Source organism: Protopterus annectens, chromosome 4.part0, assembly GCF_019279795.1.
Source record: "Protopterus annectens isolate FY-2018-M chromosome 4.part0, PAN1.0, whole genome shotgun sequence".
Classification (NCBI taxonomy): Eukaryota; Metazoa; Chordata; order Ceratodontiformes; family Protopteridae; genus Protopterus; species Protopterus annectens.
This window is the reverse complement of record NC_056733.1, coordinates 1,996,681,048-1,996,704,076: the sequence shown is the minus strand read 5'-3', so window position 1 is coordinate 1,996,704,076 and position 23,029 is coordinate 1,996,681,048. Positions and strand designations below refer to the sequence as shown.

General features: G+C 40.4%; 1 protein-coding gene across 2 annotated transcripts in view; it reads right to left on the bottom strand.

Annotated features, from left to right (window-relative positions):
- LOC122800094 (serotransferrin-A-like) overlaps nt 1–23,029 on the bottom strand; it is a 653,725-nt gene that overhangs the window by 185,161 nt on the left and 445,535 nt on the right. For both annotated transcript variants that reach the window (XM_044069618.1, XM_044069619.1), the window contains exons 10-11: nt 6,928–7,024; nt 4,774–4,818 (exon numbers count right to left, since the gene is read on the bottom strand). In XM_044069618.1, the coding sequence (XP_043925553.1) occupies nt 4,774–4,818; nt 6,928–7,024 (142 nt within the window). The remainder of the gene's footprint in view (nt 1–4,773; nt 4,819–6,927; nt 7,025–23,029) is intronic.

Sequence of the window (23,029 nt, the reverse complement as noted above, 5' to 3'; positions counted from 1 at the left end):
TGTTTCGATTTGCTGGATTTGCACAGCTATACCAACAGCATACGGGGGATTATTAATGACTGCTGTCCCCCTAGGGGTCAATGAGACCTGGGAAAATTTGATTTTTGATACTACAACTGTGAAATCACAAGACAAAATAGCATTGTACTTGCCTGTTACACAAAAGGGAGTTGTATGTTTTTACAAAAATGATACTGTACAGGTGGGTTGGAGCAGCTGTAATGTGACTGTTCCTTACAAATGTTATATCAAAGCTAATAATGCAGGTTATATTTGTGATACAAACTATGACTCTTATTTTGAACTAATGCACAAAACGGTTGATGAAGTACAACGTAATCCTTTTCTTTTTAAACAACTATCTATCATTGATAAGAAAATGTTTCATGCAGGGAAAGTGTATATTAATACTAAAGTAGAGAATTGTTATTTTGTGTGTGGGAAAAAGGCATACAAATGGTTACCTGAGAATTGGTCTGGCAGTTGTTTTTTTGGTTACCTGGTTCCGGTCATACAACACACTGCAGTTTTGCCTCAGGGAAAAATTCGAAATGTTAGAGAGGTCACCAAGAAACCTGGAAATCCAATCAAGAGACCTGAGAATCCAATGGGACGAATCAAAGTAGGCTGGAGAAACCATAACTCTGTGAAAAACAAAGATAAACTGACACACATGGACTTGAGTGACACTATTATATCGTGGGCAGGTATAGCCCCTGCATATGGTGCAGTGAAATCGATTTGGGAGCTGAGAAAAATGTCCAAACTTCTCCAAGTAATGATCAATGCAACTTTTTCTGCTCTCGAATTAGTGACTGATGAACTGAACGCTATGAGAACTGTGGTGCTTCAAAACCGCATGGCTCTCAACTTCATCCTAGCGGTGAAAGGTGTTACGTGGACTTTAATAAAAGAGGAGTACTGTTCATATATTCCTGACAACCAGCATAAGATAAACGACCATCTTGAGGTAATTCGGCAAGTGTCGGCCATGAACAAACCAGGCCCAAACCCACTGACGGATTTTTTACAGAATTTGTTTGGGGGGGTGGGGGTAGCATCCTAATGAACATCCTGATTGCCATTTGTGTGGGATTACTCCTATTAGGAGTGTGTGTTTGTTGTGGTATTCCCTGCGTGAAAAGATTAATCAAAGATTTTATAGACATGTCAGTTTCTGAGACTTTGTATCAAAGTACTGAAATTGAAGAACTGTTGAAAAAATGAAACACTTTCATAAGTTTAAACTAAATGACTCTCTTAACTGAAAATTCTGAACAGAAAGAGGATAGGAGAAGAAGCAACGGTTTATGTTTTTGAAAATAGAATAAAAATTATTAACAGGGGGGAAATGTTAGAAAAATATGTATTAATGTATATGTCTAGTGCTTATTAGAAGCTAAAAGGGTTAACACATTTCATTCTATTTTATGTACAGCTTAATTCTGTATGAAATTACAAGATGCTTTTCAAACTGCAGTATGCTTTCTGAAATTGCAAGATGCTCTCTGACCTAGTATTTGCTAGCACAGAAAAATTCATGTTTACGCCTTTTGGAAATCTACTGAGAAGCAGGTGATTATCTGCTAGGTCAGGAAAATAAATGAATAGAACAATACTGTTTTCTATAATGTTATTGAACTTGAACAATCAGCTCTGTTCGCGTTATGAGAACATGCACAGCTGCAGAAAAGAAAGATACATCAAACAAAGACTGATTGAAGAAATGAACTATAATCTGTACTTGCTTTGTGCTCGAATTAGCCATAGTACCTTGAATGGTAACATTGCATAGTGAGAAGCTGTATCTGACCGGTGGTCATCAAGGCCACATTGTTTTTCTTAGGAAGTTTTTTTGTAAACTTGATGTGCCAGCAGAAAATCATGGACAAACAGCTGCTATGAAATAATATTGAAAGAACTTGTGATTTATTACGTCAGCTTGGTAGGCAATGTCTTGTAAGAAATGGATAAGAATAGCTTCACTTCCTGATTCTAGTTAGACAAACTTTGTATTAGCACGTTTTTGTCTCCTTGCTGCAAGATTAAAGTGGCTTAACCTGAACCTGCCATGTGTTGATCTTTTTGAAGTTGTTTTTCCTTTGACAGTACCCTTTCCCTCAGTGTAGTGCGATCGCAGAGTTTGTATATATAAGTAGGGGGGCCCCCTGCAAGTCGTGTTTTACAATGTTGAGCAGATGTGAGCATTATAGCAAAATCGGCATATTCGACTTTACTGAAACACACACACACACACACACACACACACACACACACACACACACACACACACACACAGACACACTCACTCACATACACACACACACACACACACACACACACACACACACACACACACACACACACACACACACACACACACACACACACACACTGGTTATAAAAAGTTTACACACCCCTGTTAAATGCCAGGTTTTTGTGATACATAAAAATGAGACCACTATAAATCATTTCAAAACTTTTCCCACATTTAATGTGACCTATAACTTGTACAATTCAATTGAAAAACAAACAAATCTGTTAGGGGAAAAATATAAAAAATAAAAAATGTACAATGCGCTGGTTGCATAAGTGTGCACACCCTTATATTAATACTTTATTTGTGCAAATCCTTAAACTAATACTTTGTTAAAGCACCTTTTGATTTACTTAGAGCATTCAGTCTTCTAGGGTACACACCTGCCATCAATTAAAGAGACTTTGATTAACCACAAATAAAGTTCAGCTGTCCTAGTAGGACTTTCCACAGCATTGGATATACCATGGAACACAGTGAAGACAGTCATCAGAAAGTGGGGAAAATATGGGACAACAGTGATGCTGCAAAGAACTGGACATCCCTCCAAAATTGATGAAAAGACAAGATGAACACTGGTTAAGGAGGCTGTCAAGAGACCTACAGCAACACTGAAGGAGCTGCAGGAATTTCTGGCTAGTACTGGCTGTGTACTACATGTGACAACAATCTCCTGTATTCTCCATATATCTGGACTATGGGGTAGGGTTGCAAGACGGAAGCCTTTTCTTACACAGAAAAATATCCAGGCCCAGCTAAAATTTGCAAAACCATATATTAAGTCTCCCAAAAGCATGTGGGAAAATGTGTTATGGTCTGATGAGACCAAGATTGAACTTTTTGGCCACAATTCCAAAAGATACATTTGGCGCAAAAACACTTCCCATCACCAAAAGAACACCACCTCCACGGTGAAGCATGGTGGTGGCAGTATCATGTGTTTGGGTTGCTTTTCTTCAGCTGGAACTGGGGCTTTAGTCAAGGTAGAGGGAATAATGAATGGTTCCAAATACCAGTCACTTTTGGCCCAAAACCTTCAGGCATCTGCTAGAAAGCTGAAGATGAAGAGGAATTACACTTTTCAACACAACACTGACCCCAAGCATATATCCAAATCAACAAAAAATAACTTCATCAGAAGAAATTTAAAGTTTTGGAATGTCCCAGCCAGAGCCCAGATCTAAATCCAATAGAAAATCTGTGGGGTGACCTGAAGAAGGCTGTGCACAAGAGATGCCCTTGCAATCTGACAGATCTGGAGTGCTTTTGCAAGGAAGAGTGAGCAAATACTGCCAAGTCAAGATGTGCCATGCTGATAGACTCCTACCCAAGATGACTGAATGCTGTAATTAAATCAAAAGGTGCTCCAACAGAGTATTAGTTTAAGGGTGTCCACACACAACAAAGTATTAGTTTAAAAGTGTGCATACGTATGCAACCAGCGTATTGTATGTTTTTTATTTTTTATATTTTTTCCCCTAACATATTCATTTGTTTTTCAATTGAATTGTACAGGTTATAGGTCGCATTAAATGCCGGAAAAGTTTTGAAATGATTTATTGTGGTCTCATGTTTTTTTATGCCACAAAAACCTGGCATTTTAACAGGGGTGTGTAAACTTTTTATATCTACTGTATATATAAATATATATATATATATATATATATATATATATATATATATATATATATAGATGTATAGACTCACATGCACACACACACACGCACACACACACACACACACACACACACACACACACACACACACACACACACACACACACACACACACACAAGCATGCGCACGCGTGCACACACATTCATAGATATACTTTTTTAAGGCAGCAAATCAATCTGCTCTATTAGTAGTTAAATAGATTTTGGAGATAGTAGTAGACTAGAAGATGAGCTTATTCTTAACAAAGATGTTTCAGGTTGAGTTATTCCTTGTGTTTTTGCTAAAGAAATTACAGTATGTGTGAGGGCTATATCTTCTGTCCCTTCAGATATTCTAGAATGATGCGTATGTTTCCTTGTGAAGGAGTTAAACTATCACACACACACACACACACACACACACACACACACACACACACACACACACACACACACACACACACACACACGCATGCACGCATGCATGCACGCACACACACACACACACACACACACACACACACACACACACACACACACACACACACATCTAATGATTTGCTTGTCTATCTAGTTATGTGTCTATCAGGTTATATGTCTATCCAAGTAATTACATTTTTTCTAGTTTTTCACATAACCTTCTCTTTCAGCATTCTTCCATTTTGGTAAAGAGTGGACAGAGAAGCCCAAGAAAAAACACTTGACAAGAAAATTATATGATATAATACATATCTGAAAATATTTGTGAACTTTGGCTTAATTAATTCTTAGAAAATGTGGTGTACCATTTAACATACTTACCTACATTTGTAGCCGCTTTTGTATTTTGACAAGGTTCAAGATTATCTGGAAAGTAAAATAAATAAATTAAATTTATGAGGTAATTAATCCTTTCTGTAAAAATAAATTGATATAATACCTTTATATGTGTGTTTATAAAACAATGAAATGTTATCTTGAAGAGTCCTGTTTTGAATATTAGATTTCCAAATGAAAAGTTATATACTATTTGGAATATAAAGTCTACACAATGGATTTCTTTTTTAAACTGTTTTATCAGTAGGTGACCACTATGTACTTTTGGCATGGTCTTTTGTTGCACTTCTGCAGTAATATGGTAACAATACCTTGGCCTGGAGTATAGTAGTGTAACACAGAACATAACACTTGCAAGCACATCCGGCGGATTACAACACTAAAGTATAATGCCTCAAGGAGCACAGTATGAGGACATTAGTAGCATCTACATGTACAACAGGCAGTTGTCAACACTTTTCATGCCTGCTATTCTGAATTGGCTGCATTTACTATATGCGGTGGTGGTGCTGCGGTAGCGTTGTCGCCTCACAGTAAGACGCTGTCCGGTTCGATTCTCAGTTAGAGCGTCTTCTGTGTGGAGACATGCGTGAATGGGTGTACCTTCGTTGAAGGTTGTACGTCAGGCCTGGCAAGCCGGTACGTAAAAATCAACTACCAATGATTAGCGGACCGGAGTTCCGCTGTGGCGACCCTTAACCGGGAAAAGCCAAAAGACACAAACTATATGCCTTGTTATATACTAGAATAATACTGCCCAAATGTATACATCAATAAAAGTCCAAAAAAGTAACATGTTAAGTTCACAAATGAATGCAGTACAAAGGAATGCATTACAACAATTACAAACAACACATAAATAAAACAGCTTACTGCTATGTGAACAGCTCACCTACAGTCATCTGGAACCTTAAATTGTGGAAATGTTGTTATCTGAAATGTGCTTTTGAAACAACAACAAAAGTAATAATAAGCAGAGAGTTTACCTATTAGTGGCAGACAGTCCTTATTGGTACAACAATGTTTCCCTAGTACCACAGAGACACATATAATGGTGACACTAGGGACCTTCTGCGAAGAAAGTTTGACACTTTCTTGCTGGTATTAGTTTTTCAATATACTTCTAGAAATAAACACGGTTTCTAGGAAAAAAGGGTTTAGGACTGAAAAACTATTGAGACATTAACTATTTTGTTATACTTGTGAGCAAAAGTATTAAAAATGATCATTTATATTTTCCTAGAATGCATTCATGTTTGGATTACTGTAAACAAATAATTTTATTAAATGCACCATTTGTTATTGGTGATTACCAGTCTGCCAGTCAGTATAACACACACACACACACACACACACACACACACACACACACACACACACACACACACACTTATACCTAATGATCTGTTAGTCTATATAGGTATTTGTCTATCCAAGTAATTACTTTTTTTCTAGTTTTACAAGGATCAGAGAGACCTTTACATTACTCATAGTACATGCATTGTACTCTTTCTTTCTTTCTGCTTTTTTCTGAATTACACCAGTCCTTCAGATTTCCTACATGATCTTAAAATTACTGAATCTCTGTTCGACATATATGGTAGATAATTTACTCCTCTGCAAATGTTTATATGCATAACATTTATACAGTGTGCAGATCTTTCACTGTAATAAGTTACATTGATTGTTGCCCTGTTTTCAACTGTCGTAAACAGTGGACATCTGTCCCAAAACATGAGCATTACAAACTTTATTCATTTATTGATTTCTAATGTTTTAATTAAAATGAAGGTTCTTTCTTGATAATATACACAGTCCATTATGCCACAGAAAGACAAAAAAACAAAACAAAAAAAAACACTACGATGTGTAAGCATTCCTATCACATTTGCTGAGATACACTAGCAGGCCTCCACCAAAGTGTTTGTCATTTGTGACTATTGTAGTGTTTGTTTTTTTACAGTAGGTGGCTTTGGAGACTGTGTTAAGCAGAGCTTTGGCTGTGAGGAACCTCTGTTAGTAAACTGTAAACACTGTTTGCAATGAAGCTTCTCTAAACATTTTGTGGTCATTCCAGTTAAGGAAAGTATACTCCACATTGTGCTTATTTATGATAGCAAGGATGATTTGACCACTAACCTTTATCATAGTATTCGGCCATAACTGGCACTAGACCACACTGGCCTGCAGTATAAATGTATCCCCCATCCAGGGCCATAGCATCAGATTCTCCTCTCTGAAACAGAAGCACAGAACAAAGCTCCAAATTACCAGACAGCATATGAGAAGCTTTAGAATTATGTATGGACAACAAGAAGACATTACTGCAAATTTTATCTATATATATATATATATATATATATATATATATATATATATATATATAGAGACACACACAGACACACACACACACACACTCACACACACACACACACACACACACACACACACACACACACACACACACACACACACACACACACACACACACACACACGTCCTGAAGAAAGCAAAAGTTATAAAACAAATTGTAAAAGCTAGATATTGAATGTGTTAATTACGAATGCAGACTTCCATCGAAGGTAAGCTAAGGTATTACTAACTACTAAAGGTGTGCGGTCAACAAAATGAAAAATGCATAGCAGAGAAGAAGAGAATGAAAGCTATAATTTTCCTTTGCATTCTGAATCATTTGCTAGGCAGTTTTGAGGGGACTGGTTGTGTTGAGGAGGGGAGTTTAAGTTGTTTGAAGACAAAAACAGGATGTTAGCCAGAAGCTGTAAATAAAATGTCATGTTGCATGCATTAAGTGCTGTGAAGGAACAGATTTGCTGGGGAACTGGATTTGCAAGTAGAAACTGCACTGCAGATAATAAGTTGGATATTCATACTTTTCATAGTGTTACAGTATGTAAGAAATCCACAATGTGTTATGAAAAATGGTTACATTACCACCAGGGCATTCAGAAAGAACCCTAACGCTAGAGGTATGAGCTGCAGCCTGATGGAAAATGCAGCTCAGAGACATGCTTGCCATAATGAGAAGACACCTTATTATTAGCTAATTTGCATGTCTCTGAATCTCTCGTAATTACTCTGAGTGCAAATCAGCACTTTCCTACAGTCGTCACCACTGGCTGCCCCTGCATTATGGTGACACAGGCACCGCCTGTCATTCACTCTCAGTATCACTTTTAAACGTGTATATATACACACACACACACACCTACATACCTCTTACTTGTCCCTGAGTTGACATAATGTCCCCAGTTTATCTTATTTTTGTCCTTGCCTTCATAAATAATGGAGCATTTTGGTCAATAATGCCAGTTGCATTCTTCCTACTGTTCACAAAGTGCATCATGATTCTAGACCACTTGCTGTGTTAACTTGTGACTCTGAGTAACATTTTAAACTGTCCCTCATTTTACAGAATGCTCCTGATGTTGCTTCTTATATGTGCCTTGTCCCTCCTAACAGACTACTGCAGTCAATGAATAATGCCAGACATAAGATAAGACATACTTCTTATCATGTAAAAAATACACTTAAACACAAGCCTACTCAGTAAGTGTACAAGATTATTGCTCTGGCTTGTCAAGCTGCCTTCTGTAACAAGATGGAAGTTTTAAATGCCCCCCCCCCTTTATTTGTAACTCAGTTTTAAATAAGACTGAAGGTAATGTATTAAAAAGTATCCCTGGTGTTTAGTGGTGATGCAGAAAACTTGCTAAGGAGTTGAGTGTGTGCCAAGGGTACAGTATTTGAACCCTCACTCCGTTTACTTTAGTATTGTTTTTTCTTTCCAAGACTTTAATATATTACAGTATCCCTGTTGTTTCGTGGTAGTGCAAAAGACAAAAGCTCTGTGGGTGGGCTGTTTGTGAATGCTAATGGGACAGGGCTTAAATCTTTTTAAGTGACTATAGGGTATAATATAAAAAGCATCCCTGGGGTCTAGTGTCCCTCCCACCCCCACTTTGTTCTATTATTTTTTAAGTGCTTTTGTGGCACAATGTAAAAAGTATCCCTGGTGACCAATATTCTCTTCTGCCAGTATTGCAAGATTTGCTCATTAGTCCAGGAAGTGTGGAGGCATGACAACACCCTCCAACACATATTCATGCATTCATGCAAACAGTACACACACACACACACACACACACACACGCAATGAATGCACACACACACACACACACACACACACACACACACACACACACACACACACACACACACACACACAAACACTCACACACGCACGCACACTCCTCACCCAATCACAACTATGGATGCACTCACCCATTCACCCATACAAACACACCTGCCTATCACCTGCCTAACCACATAGGCAGATATACAGTCTCACACATATTTGCATAAACAAACATACTACCAACCCCCCCCCCCCCGGCCACTCATCTTTCTACATGCACTCAGAAATACAGCCACAGACATACACACATGTACTCACCCCTGAGGTCCCTGGCATCTATCTCTAATACAATCTCACCCACTGGGAGCAATGGGTGAACATGAGAGTTTGGCCACCTGCCTATCACCTGCCTAACCACATAGGCAGATATACAGTCTCACACATATTCGCATAAACAAACATACTACCCCCCCCCAGCCACTCATCTTTCTACATGCACTCAGAAATACAGCCACAGACATACACACATGTACTCACCCCTGAGGTCCCTGGCATCTATCTCTAATACAATCTCACCCACTGGGAGCAATGGGTGAACATGAGAGTTTGGCCACATTCATTAAAACAGCCAGACAAGGTACAGCACATCTGATAAGCATAGGCTACGCCACTGGAAAGCAATAGGTTACAGAAATTGCCCACCACAGTGTTTACTATGTTTTGCTATAATACTGTGGTAGGTCTGTCCCTGACTTAGGAATGGCTACGACAAGGGGTGAGTGAGACAGGCTTACCTGTTGTTGCAACCTTTCTGAATTTCCCCTGTCATTTTCAAGTGAAAATAAAGAAAATGTGTTAAAATTAAGAGGCTAGCACTGGTAAACTAAATGTTGATAAATGGCTTGAAGAGCTTTTTATCACAAAAAAGTCAACAGTCTTTGTAAGATGTAGTATCAGAAATGCAATCAAGCAACTATAATCCTCAATCTGTTGAAGATGACTGATTAAATAAGGGCAAATTTTCATTTTTGGTACCAAAAATACACTTACCTTAAACTGAGAATAGCAGTAGTGATTTTTATACAGTGGTCAGAAGAAACAACTATATGACAAATTCCTGGTAAATATTATAAGCTCTGGGAGAAAAGTTTGAAAACTTATACAGATACAAAGTTCTGCTGGGAAATCAAACAGTATGTTCCTTTTACGTATCTTTTGTATTTTTGCTTCACAAATTCAGTGAATACTATCATGATACTGTCACTGATATACTTCAGCAAAAATATTCACATATGGCATATCTTACAAAGCAAGAAGTAAATCTGCTTTAGTGCTCTGGGTTATAACAGTGAGTGATCTGATTATTAAAAAGAAATGCCAAGAAATGACTAAAAGAGAAGTTATTGCAAAATGCCAAACATGACTGCATTTGCCTTTTTAAACAGTCTTATAACTCTTGAGTTTTCAATATCTTCATTCTGAAATATTAAATATAACCTCATGAATCAAGGCTGTAAAAGTTTCCATAAGTAATATAGAGGGTAATTTTGCAAGGTGAGAGTAAACATTCATTTTAGAAGTTAAGAAATACATGTTGCTATGAATCTGGAATGTGATGACTATTTTATTCATAAAAACTTTCAAAAATGACCAAATTATGTGAAGAATTATTAAAAACTGACAAACTTATGAGGGTGTCTTAAAATTTTAAGTATAAAATCATAACTTTTGAATACATAACATTTTAATTCCCAAAATGGCACCACAGTGTTTTTGTGAAGTTTCCTTAGAAATTAAAGAATCAAAAGCTGTCAGGGTGCAAAAGGGAAGATCTACTTCTGGTATGGAAAATGCATTCTGATCTGGATCTAAAAAGATGTATGCATTGTATTTATGGGTAGTTATGGCAGCATTGCTAAGTCTTGTGCTTTATGGGCAAATATGGTTATTAAAGTTATTAGGTCTCCATTCACCAAAATGAACACAATATTGTAACTCCAGTGGTTTTAATATATTCATTCCATATTTTTTCATTTATAGATAGATAGAAACAGACAGACACACAGATACACATTAAGATGATTCCTTGTTGGGAAAAAAAAAACAATTTTATGGAGAGAATTTGAAAATAACCTTCTTGACAACATTGCACATTGAGCTGAAAATCTATGACTAAAATTTTAATAAATGGCTGAGAGTTTGATACTTGTTAAAATGTATGCATAATACTTTGCACAAGTAACCTTTAAAATATGAGCAAAAACTGGATTCTGATTTTGTCAGAACTAAATTTATAGTGATGTATGGGATGGTTAGTAAGTATGCAGTGAGAAAGCTGACAGAAGTTATAAGAGATGATAATAGATCACTTTGTTTGTCAGGCAGTTTAAAATATGATTTTCAATTATAGGGGTCATCCAGTATAGACTACAACTACCACTTAAGCGGCAGTCCACTCAACACCGAAGGTGTAATAAGAGACCTTGGGACTCAAGTGGACAGTAGCCTCTCCTTTGATAATCACATTGCCACAGTGGTCAGAAAATCCTTCTACATGACTCACCTCATCATGAAAGGGTTCTCGTCCAGGAAAAAAGAGGTCATTGTCCCACTTTGCTCGGCTCTCATTAGACCCATTATTGAGTACAACGCCCCTTTTGGAATGTACCTCACAAGACACCTGCAACAGCTGGAAAGGCCACAAAAATACCTCGCAAAGAGGATTACTGGACTCAAACAGATGCCCTAGGCTGACTGTCTCAAAAAACTCCAGCTTTACTCCGTAGCATATCACCTACTCCGAGGTGATCTCTGCCTAACATACAAAACTATATCAAACCCAGAGCTGATGGACATTCTACACCTAAAGAAATCCCAATCTCTCTGAGCTACACACTCTAGATGCCTAGACCTTGTCACCACAATTAACAAAACATGCTGGAGGGATAGATTCCTGTCCCAGAGACTTCCTATACTCTGGAATAAGCTACCTATCTATGTCAAGCAGAGTTCCTCACTAGCAGTCTTCAAGAAAAATCTTGATGAGTGGATAGGTAATAGGAAATTCAGCCCGGGAATCACTTCTGTGGCCCTGCCCAACAGGGGCACAGGTAAATAGCCTCCTAGGGTGGCAAAAGCCAGGGAACCTTGTTGGCTAGGCTTAGATAAGCCCTTGGACTGATAGTCTAGTACCTACCTATGAACCTCCACACATACATGGAGATCTGATCCTGAGAGGCAGACCCCAACCAAACTTACCACTGAAGGAGAATGTAAGCACTGGGTTTGATTAGTCAATGAGAACATGTTTAAGAAAACAAAACTGTGTTGTGGTTGAAAAGATTTAATTAATTTTAAATACTGAATGCTGGAAGATTGGGTGTTGTTAGTGTCCAGTGTAAGGTGACTAAACAGGCAGATTAGACATCTCTCATTGTCACTGATGCTTGATGGCTATAGGTGAAAAAACATAAGCAGAGGATGGATGGGAAGTCTGTATAACACCTACCAAATTACAACTAATGGTTTTCTTTACTTCAGTGAATGAACCCTGTTGGACTGGGCACCTGCCAGTGCCACCCCAAAGACACTCAGGAAAAGGCAAGATCAGAGCGAATGTTACATACATAGTGTTTAAAAAAGACTGTGGATGGGAGATGTCAAATGTAGTCATTTCTCTAAAGTTCACAACTTTAGATCTGCATTCATCTCCAAGCTGCAGCAGTTTATGACTTGCTTACTTCAGTTAGACAGAGCAGGACAGTCTGGGATATATTGTGGCAGCCACTCTTATCACCATGGAAATTAAGATTTGGTGTTAATTTCATAGATACTGTTCACCTGAGTGAAAACTGTCTTTCGGTTCATGGGTAAGTAGTAGGCTAGACACCCATGTGGGCCATTTTAAGCCTAGACAGTTTCCCTACTGATGCTTGACTTAACCTATCTCATTTGGTGTTAGATTGGCCTTACTCATCCCATGGTCTGTAATTGCATATTACCCCTAGTAAGAATAATTGGGATCATACCATAAATAATTTGAAGGTACCTGTTTATGGGATAAACTATTTAGGAACTGCCTCTGTCCATTAGTAGTACAAGGGACAGTCCTGGGGTAATTTTGTTTTGTTTCCCATCCATAGATCCACGTTGTGCTTCAATGTTTGGAGAGATTCATAAAGGCAGTCTATGGTACAATAGTCTGGTGCAAGGAAGAATATACAGCCCTATACATTTTTCACAAATGTCACAATAATACAGTCAGACTAAGTGCAAGATCACATCTACATATCACTACAGGATGATGTAAGAAGCGCAGCTATATAAAGGAAGTCATGTTACAGAATCATGTGTTGGGCATGGTTCACAATACACAATATAAAAATCTGTTTGCTAAGGTACTGATCCTGAGCTGTGTAGCAACATAATCACAGGAATGTATCATCACAACCAAATCCCAAATTCTGCTAAACAAGGTGCCAAGATATAGTTACAAAGTACATATAGTGTAATGCTTGAATGTTAAAAAAATGCTGGTTACATCAGATATTAGTGTGCAAGTACTCTACATACAAATGCCAACACTCACTCTAGGGTAGTAGTGCACAACTGCAGCCTGTGTTATTTCAAACACACACACACACACACACACACACACACACACACACACACACACACACACACACACACACACACACACACACGTATGTGTGTTTTTGTGTGTCTGTTTATGTCTGTTAATAAGCCTGTGTGCAGTTATATGTGTACATGTGTGTATGTGCATTTACTGCACTCAGTTATTTCATTGCAATCCCATGGTTAGTGTCAAACATTCTTGATCCACATGATTTTAATGTTTAATGTCATCCTCCACCCTTTGCCATTCACATCATTCAATCCTCCCATGTCATGCAAATAATTACAATGAGTATTTATATTTTATATAGAACTCACTATCTGCTATGTTGCATTTCCTGGCGATTTTCAGCAGGTCATCTGCATCCATCTTAGAACTGTATGTTTATAATGATATGGTATGTACTGAACCTCCTGACTTTATGATACATTTCCTGTAGCTGCTTGGAACTCATGCATTGTTATAATAATGTATATTTATTGTTATCTTTCTGACAACCACACAAAAAATAATAAAAATGTAAACATAAAAAATAAAACACACATACATGCACATATATTATGTGTATGAGTGTCTGCTATTGGTCAGATTTCTTGCTTCCTAGGTTGCCAGTTAAAACAAACAAAAAACTATTCTGGCAAAGCAATTAAAATATTTTTTTCCTGTCTGTCAATAAAAAGTCCTAACAAATGGCAACCATATAAATAGTACAGTATTTGTAAAATCAGGTAAAACAAAGAAGTTAACATCGTAAAACATGAAGAAAAAGTGTGCTTAAATGGCCGTGTGTAAATATCCCTGTTGCACGAGTCAGCAATCAAAACAAATATTAGATGCACATACACAGAATAACTAATAAATGTCTTAATGCAACACTTCGTCTTTAACCATGATAATTCAAAAGTATTCTGTAATTTATATAAGACTATTAATGTGCATATCTTGCTTCATCAGAAACAAAGGTTCAGCACGTTATCACACAAAACATGTTATGTTCACTTGCATATTATTCGGCTACCTGACACTGTCCTCTGTTCACTCTTCCCATGAAGAACTTATCTCTACCAGTAAAAAAGTATTTCTAAACATATTTTATGGCATTTAATGAACTTCACATAAATACAAGAGTATGTAAAACAAGTAAATGCACTGTTTGCATCTTCAGATGGACTAGTAACTACCAGTCAGGATCCTCAACCCTAGCAGCCCCTCCTACTGTGCTCTGAAAACCAGATAGGGAGTCTACAACTTATTTTGTTTAACTTGAGCTTTTAAAACGTTCTAAGCTGACTTATATTGCTTAAACAAGTGAAAATAACTGGCTCCCCTCCAAAATTGTGAACTTGAATGTTAATGAGCCAATTTGCATATTTAACGGGCAACTTGCTTAAAGCAACAATATGATGACTGTAATACTATATTTTTGAAAGAAAAATATAAACTACCATGAAATGGTATACTTCTACATGACAGACTATGCTAAACTGCTAAGTAAATATATTTTAAAAGTTAATTAAGTGACATATAACCAGTAGGCTAAACTTTATGTGTAGAAATAAAATATTTTAATGCTAGGAAGAAGTCTTATCTAGGGTAGAGCTTACCAAACAATATGGGATATAGTAATTATCCTAAGAAAATTAAGCACTCACTTCAAAAAGCTGTGGTGTATTTAAGATGAACAATTAAAGGAATGATGTTTATTTTCAATTCCTGTATAGTAAATCCTCACAGAAAATACATAATAATGTCACACTGAAGTCCAAAAAGACAGAGGGCAGGATTCATGAAGCCTCCGTGTAAGAGTTATAACTCATACATGGAGGCTGCAGTTAAACGGAGTGATGTCAGCATGCTCTGCATATTCATGAGAGCATGCTGAATCACACCTAAGTCTAACACGGTCCATGTAAGACATGTGGGGGCATGTCCGTAGGCTGAGCCCTGCAAGCGGACACGCCCCCAGAAGTGTAAAAGTGCCCAAAGTAGACACCCACAACAGAGTCCACGGAAATGTGAATAAACACAACACAACACATGCCCCTACAGACTATGAAACATAAAAGAAATATAAATGAACATGTCATATTTTTTTAAATTGTAAAGATGTTTAACCGTGAGTGCGCTCGTTTGCGCGGGCGTGCCTGTAGCGCAGCTACAGTTAGCAGTCAATGGGAAAGCATATAAGAACTAAATATGCAAAATAAGCCAGGAAGCAATAGCGTAGCGGTAGAGATGTTGGCTGCAGAGCAGGCATTCATGGTTCGAGCCCTCACAACACCATTTTTTTTTTTTGCAAAATAAACAGGAAACAAATCCCTGACAAATATGTACACATAAAACCCCAACATATGTGAATTGTAATGAAATAGCCCATTTATATTGAAGAAATGTGAGGTAACAAAAGAATAAAAAATGCTAGATGTGCCCATAGCTGAGCTAAAGTTTAACAGGGTGAGTGCATGTGCCCGTAAATGAGCAGTGGTTTAACTGGTGCAAAATGAGTGCCCGTAGCTGAGCAGTGGTTTAACATGCTAAATATATGTGCCCCTAACTGAGCTGAGTGGAATATGCGTGCCGATAGCCAAATCAGGCTTAAACCAGCGTACCCGCTTATGCGAGCTGCGCACCGCAAACAAGCTAACCGACGGGCAACGTTGAGCAAGCCGTATCAAAACTGCCTTTACACAGACACACCCCTCAGCATGTCTAGACAGTCATGAAAAATAAAAAGCAGTGGCCAGGTTCAAACCCAGGATACTATACACCATAGTCAAGGTACAGAACCACTAAGCCATGACAGCAATACCTAGAAATGCAATAATAGCTAATATATAGGAATGAATACAAACTAGAGCATGACAATGCAGGTTTACTGAAGTTGATACAATTCCAAAATGGCCAATCACAGATATGTGCGGGAAAAACGGACTATATAAGCCCCATAGGCGGGAATACACAGCATAAACGATTGTAGAACAGACCTGCAGGCAGAATGTCAGATGTAGGAGAGGGTAGTCGCTTTTGAGTGCAGAGGTGGGGTGTTGAGGAGTCCAGGTACATGGCCTGGCTCCTAGTCCACAATCATGAGGCCCAACTCATGCAGGGCCAGGTCCTCTGGGGAGCGTACAGGGCTGAGGCGTGGGACCGGTTGGCTCATGAACTCACCAGTGCCACAGGGATTCCAAGGACAGGTGAGCAGGTCCGTCACCACCATGCGGACCTGAAGAGACGCAAGCAGGACCAACTGAACCTTTGGATCCAGGAGGCCCGGCAATCACCCAACGCCCCACCACTGAGTAAGTAACAATTAATTATGTATGTAAAAGTTAAACTAGCTGAAATTATGGAGATGTGTATTCCAATATTACTTCATTTATATTACAGCTGCAGGTGTCCGTTCTGCGAACCGCAGAGCCTATGGCGATAGGCTGGTGCGGTTGCCACCAGGCAGGTCAGTAATCCACTACCAGTAACTGTAAAGAAATATAAAAGTATGACAGTCAGCAAAAGAGTGCAGTGTAGCCAGTAAGGAATAAAATCTGCAAGTAACAGTGTGAAAGTGTATGCAAGTATTGCTTGATTACAAGAGTTCCCAACCTGTAAGTGTAAACTAAACATGAAACTGTCCAACATATATTCTGAAATAAAAATGCCCTGCCTGTAAGAAAATAGTACACAACCTGCAGCAGGATGTAAAGTATAGCTGCAGAAGATGATGAAATCACATGTGTGAAATATATCCCTGTGGAAATACTGAAACATGACAGAAGTGAGACTGCTGGAAAGGATTGTAATAACTACTGTTAAAACATGTCAATAAAGCCTAGAAATACCATCCTGAATAGTAACATGAAAGCAAGTGAGAGAGTGTGAGAAAGTGTCAGGAATCCAGCAATACAGTAATAATAACCCCTGAATAAAGTATACTGCAGTCAAGACAGAATTAAATGCATGTGAGACTCAGAACCAAACAGCAAAATCTGTTCAAAGTGTTGCTGCATGTGTAATGTGTATCCCAAAATCTGGATATGTTGCTCCCAGTCTGAAATACGCAGATAGGATGATTGTCTGATATACCAAACATCCACACTTGTCTGCAGGTATATAAAGCAAAAGTAGCAGGATGATGTATCTGAACAAAGCTTGATATGAATGTGTATGAAGAACACTAAAATGTATATTGATGTTGCAGTAACAGTCCTATCAGCAAGGTGAAGTAGTTAACATATAGGACACTGTAGTTAGAACAGTAGTGTGTATATAACTGTAGCTATTAGAAATGTACAGCATATGTATTGGTATTCAAGGTGTTAATATTACCTTATTTACCCCACCCTATAACCACCTATAACCCATTCCACGTGAAAATGGTATGTGCAATCACAATTAACACCCCTGGACGTTTGTCCTGTTGGGTCATATATATTTGCATGTCTGTTGATGCATCTGCCCTGTTCATACACCCACACCTGATGGCCTGTTGCCATCAATTAACCCTGCATGTTGTTGGACTGTGTATTTCTGTTCAAATTATGCATGTGTTATGCACGCTGTTCAATGGTGTGAATATCTGGGTGTTTGGTTAATGGGAATACTAATGCATGCTGTTACAACTAACTGTGAATGGTATTATATGTCACTAACCCAAACTGTCATGACATAATGCAAAACATAGAATGACAGGGAAGGCGGGTTCCAGCGAACCCACCTCTCCCACCTCAGCTGGCGAGTGCACCTGGCACTAGTGCCGAGTCCGGACCCTCCTCCGGTGGCCCTGTGCCACCTGTGGGTGGAAGCGCTGCAGGATGGGGCTCGCCTCTGCAAGTGTGGCCAGAGGAGATCCACCACTCACCCTCCATTGCGTCCGGACTGTGGTGCGTAGGGAGGGAGATTCGGGACTCTGTCCTTGAGCCCCTACACCAGCTCGAGGCATGGGTGGTGCAACTAACGGGCATGCCCGTTGCCCCACCTACACAGCCCCCAGCACAGCCCCATCCTGGGCAGTGAAGGAACAGTGGCAACTGCCTATGGGTGGGGATATCAGTTCCACTGTTGCCATCTGTGGGCTCATGGGCTCTGGATATCCAAACCTCCGTCCCCGTCAATTGTGTAACCCCCCACACGTGTCATACACCGCCCCTGTATGCGTCTTGTTTGTCTTGTCTGTTTACCTACCCAGCCTACCTCCCCAGCTGAACTGACTTCCTTCACCTGACATACCACTCTTACCTGAAAAAAAAAAAAAAAGGGCACTCTGTACCCACAAAACAATTACGCCCCATACATAGCTGCCCATTCCGCACACATGTCCACTGGACATGGAACCTATCAATTACAATTGGCTGTACAGCAAGTTTTATTGTTGTCCTGACACCTCTCCCAGGGGTGGAAGGTTTCAAATGTCACACCAAATTACATACATATGCACAGCTGTTGCTGCTGAAGAAATGGGCAGCTATGGGCCTTACCTACATCCCTCCTGCACATCCCAAGCTTGTTTCCCTACTGTCTTACCCTCTTTGTGACCCCTTTTTCACCACTTTCCTGTCTCCCCATTTTCTTTTCTTTCAAAGAAAATAGCACGGGTGTGCGCCAGAGTAAGCACCATTAAGCGGTTGTAACCGGGTGTGCGCGGAGCTAACCGCCAGTGCGCATGCGTGAGCTCCGTGCAAACCAGCGCTAGCCTGGTTACAACTGCTTAAAAGTGCCTTAGTCACTGTGATTGACAGGTCCTGTACTCAGTTCAAAAGAAAAATAAACTCCCACTGTCAGTCCCAAACCCAGGACCTTGGAAACACTAGTCTGTACAACCTACCACTAAGCCATGACTCTTACACAAAAACATTGTGCTAAAATAAATATAACCTGTAAAAGTAGGGATGAATGTAAAGGGAATATAGGATGTGTAGTACACAAAGCATGTCATTTAAAATAAATGTCAAAAACAATGGATATCCATAATAGTAGTGTGTGAAAAGAAACAGCCATGCTAGTTGGCAGCCTGTAGATAATAAGGTCAGTTAAAGTACATAGATATATGTATGCATATGTACATATATATATATATATATATATATATATATATATATATATATATATATATATATATATATATAAATATATCTAGATATACTTGTAGGAGTCAATGTGCATACACACTTGCTACAGGGAACATGAAAGGAATGGAGAACTGTGAATATACAACACAGCCTGAAGCATGAGAGAGATACTAACCTTTACAGTCACAGAACACTGTCCACAGCATACCAGCATGGTCCCCACCCACACAATCTAAAAGGGCAACGCCTATCACACATACCCTTTTATAGCACTGACCTGAAATCACAGTGAGAACTGCAATCAGTACACAACTGGCTGTATGCAATTAGCAAATGCTGGCCTTCAATTGGTGCAGAGGCCATCACATGGACCTATGCAAATACCTACAAAAGCATCCAGTGCTAACACTCCCCACATGCAATAAATTAATTGCATTGTCTGTAAGCAGACAGAGGGAGGCCGAGAAATGGAAGAGAGAGAGAGAGAGAGAGAGCACCAAAATAAAAAAAAACAACACACTGTGACTCTCTCTACCCTGAAGCTGTCAGCACTGACAGTAATAGCAGCAGCAAGCAGAAGCTGTGGAACGCAACCAGCTGCGACAAACAGAGGTAATGCAAAGTAGCAGGTTAACAGTGTGCATACTGTGAACCCTCCAAATGTATCATAGGTCTGTATCCATAGGTATGTCCATGTGATATGTTGTGTGTACATAGTTCCAACAAAAGGGGATGACCACACATCACATGTCAAGCAGTCATAGGCCAGGATCCTGGTAGCATGTGTCTGCTGGCCTAGCAATGGCTGTAGTGACTGCTTTGAAATGTCAGCCAGGCCCACAAGTCAGGATCAGCCCATCCCAAAGGCACACTGGCTGGGAACAAGTGTCTGCAGGTACCTGATGTCACTGCACATGCATCCCATACTGCATTACCCCATAGCGTAGCAGACCAGGCCCATTATGCATATGATGTGGTAATTCCCAGGGTCAGTCGAGGTGCCCCCTTAGTGTTGTGGGACCACTGTTGCTGTATGCCACTGTCCAGGTACATATCCTGTAGCACGGCCAAGATAAACTATCAGTGTTACATGCGGTGGTATGTCCCCTCAGAGTGCTGGTAGCACACATTCAGGGGGACCACGAGGTCACAGTGATGCTGTGTGTTCTCCTCTGCTGAGGGCGGCCTTCACCTGGACATGTGCGATGATAGGGAGGTTACATCCAGCTGTAATAAATATCCGAAAGGTGAGGGAGAGGGAGGGGGGATATGTGCACCGAACATGTCTGCAGGAATGTTGCCAATATGCGTGTGTTTGGTGAATGTTAAGTAGGTGTGGACTAACACAGAGCATATCCGAGGCATGTGGTCCATATGTGTAACATAACTGAAGAAGGCCTTGTGGCCATCCACAGTGTTTGTGTCTATTACCCTCCCAGAGTAGGCTGTGGCTGTTGTTATGACAGACTGTAGCGTAGTACCAGTGCTGACCACAGATGCCTACCCTTAATGTGAATGTGCTCTGTCCTGCAGTAGCCCCCTGCTATTGTTATACAATCTGCCTCTGTCTGGGGTCCACTGGACAGGATGCCTAACCTTTGTGCATAGGGTCTGGGTTAGACATGTGTGTGCAAGTGTCATGCAATCCGCAGCATGTCTGTGGTAAGCATTTGCAAAGGGGTCAGCAGTGTGGCTTGTGGCTTCCACTGGCCCAGTGTGCTGCATGGATACCATCCCAGTCCCAGCAAGTGAATAACTGTCTAACCACATACATATCAATGTAGTCTACTGTACTGGTGATGGTGGTGGGATATGTATATCCAGGCCGTGTAACATCTGTCCACATCAGAGTAGTGGACGGTGTCCCACATACAGTACCTTGGGATGGACCCCTAGAGTGAGGTTGTGCATAGCACCTGTCAGTGTGTGCTGACCGATGGGGCATGCTACTATGTAGTGTGGAATGTGGCAGGTATTGTTGCACAGGTATTGGCTGAGCACTGATATCTGGCCATGTACTTGTGTATCCACCACGACACACACACATGCAACATATGGGAGTAGTAGTATATCACTACACATGCATATCATGTATAGTATGTGTGCCATACATTGCTGACATGGTCTGCTGATATCCTGTCTGTGTTCTCTTCCAGGGAGATGGCGCGACAGCGTAACCCCGCCTACTCCGTTGCGGAGGATGAGGAGATCCACCAGAGCCTGGTGCGGGAGTATGACATCCTGTTTTCCCGCACCAGTCAGAACCAGCAGGAGAGGGCCGCACTGTGGCAAGACCTGGTCCGTAGGGTAAATGAAATTGGTATGCATAACAGGACATATGAGCAGGTACGACATCACTGCAGTGATTTAATCCGAAGTGTCCGGCAGCTTGCAGCAGATATCCACAGGCAACAGGTCGCCACAGGAGGTGGGGTGGCCACACATCCCCCCCTCACCAGACTGGAGGGGCTACTCCTAAGTGTTGTGGCTCCAGCCCCGGAACACCAACAGCAGTACACCTGCATTATGATGGAGGCTGGTTCCACACAGCAGCACGACATGGAGCATGCAGGTAATATGCCATATATACACCTGACTGTTCTGTACACTGTATCATATGCAATATCAATGGGACAGATGTGCCCACTAACATTAATATCATCATTTCTGCAGGCCCCTCCAGGGTTACAGAGAGACAGGCCATCCATGCTGGTGAGTGTGTTTAACATAACCTATAATAGTCCTGATAATGCTAGTAACAGTAGTGTAACTCAGTAATGCTCTGTGTGTATACTGCAGGGTGTGCATGTGTGCAGGTGTGTCAGTACCCATGTGTGCATGTGTGCAGGTGTGCCTGTGTCCAAGTGTGCATGTGTGCCTGTGTCCACGTGTGCATGTGTGCATGTGTGCCTGTGTCCACGTGTGCATGTGTGCATGTGTGCCTGTGTCCACGTGTGCATGTGTGCCTGTGTCCACGTGTGCATGTGTGCATGTGTGCCTGTGTCCATGTGTGCATGTGTGCATGTGTGCATGTGTACATGTGACCATGTGTGCATGTGTGCATGTGTGCATGTGTGCATGTGTGCATGTGTCCATGTGTGCATGTGTGCATGTGTCCATGTGTGCATGTGTCCACGTGTGCATGTGTCCACGTGCATGTGTGCATGTGTGCATGTGTGCCCGTGTGCATGTGTCCATGTGTGCATGTGTGTATAAGTGCATCACTGGTAACAATGTCTGGAGAATGTAAACTGTGTTTCCTGTCTTCATCCCACAGGTTCTGGGGCTGCTCTGGTGACCTGCAGCAGGGAACCTGAATCCTGTGCCACGGCTACTGGTAATGATGATATATGTGTAATGGTACAGGAAGGTGTGTCAGGGTCTGCC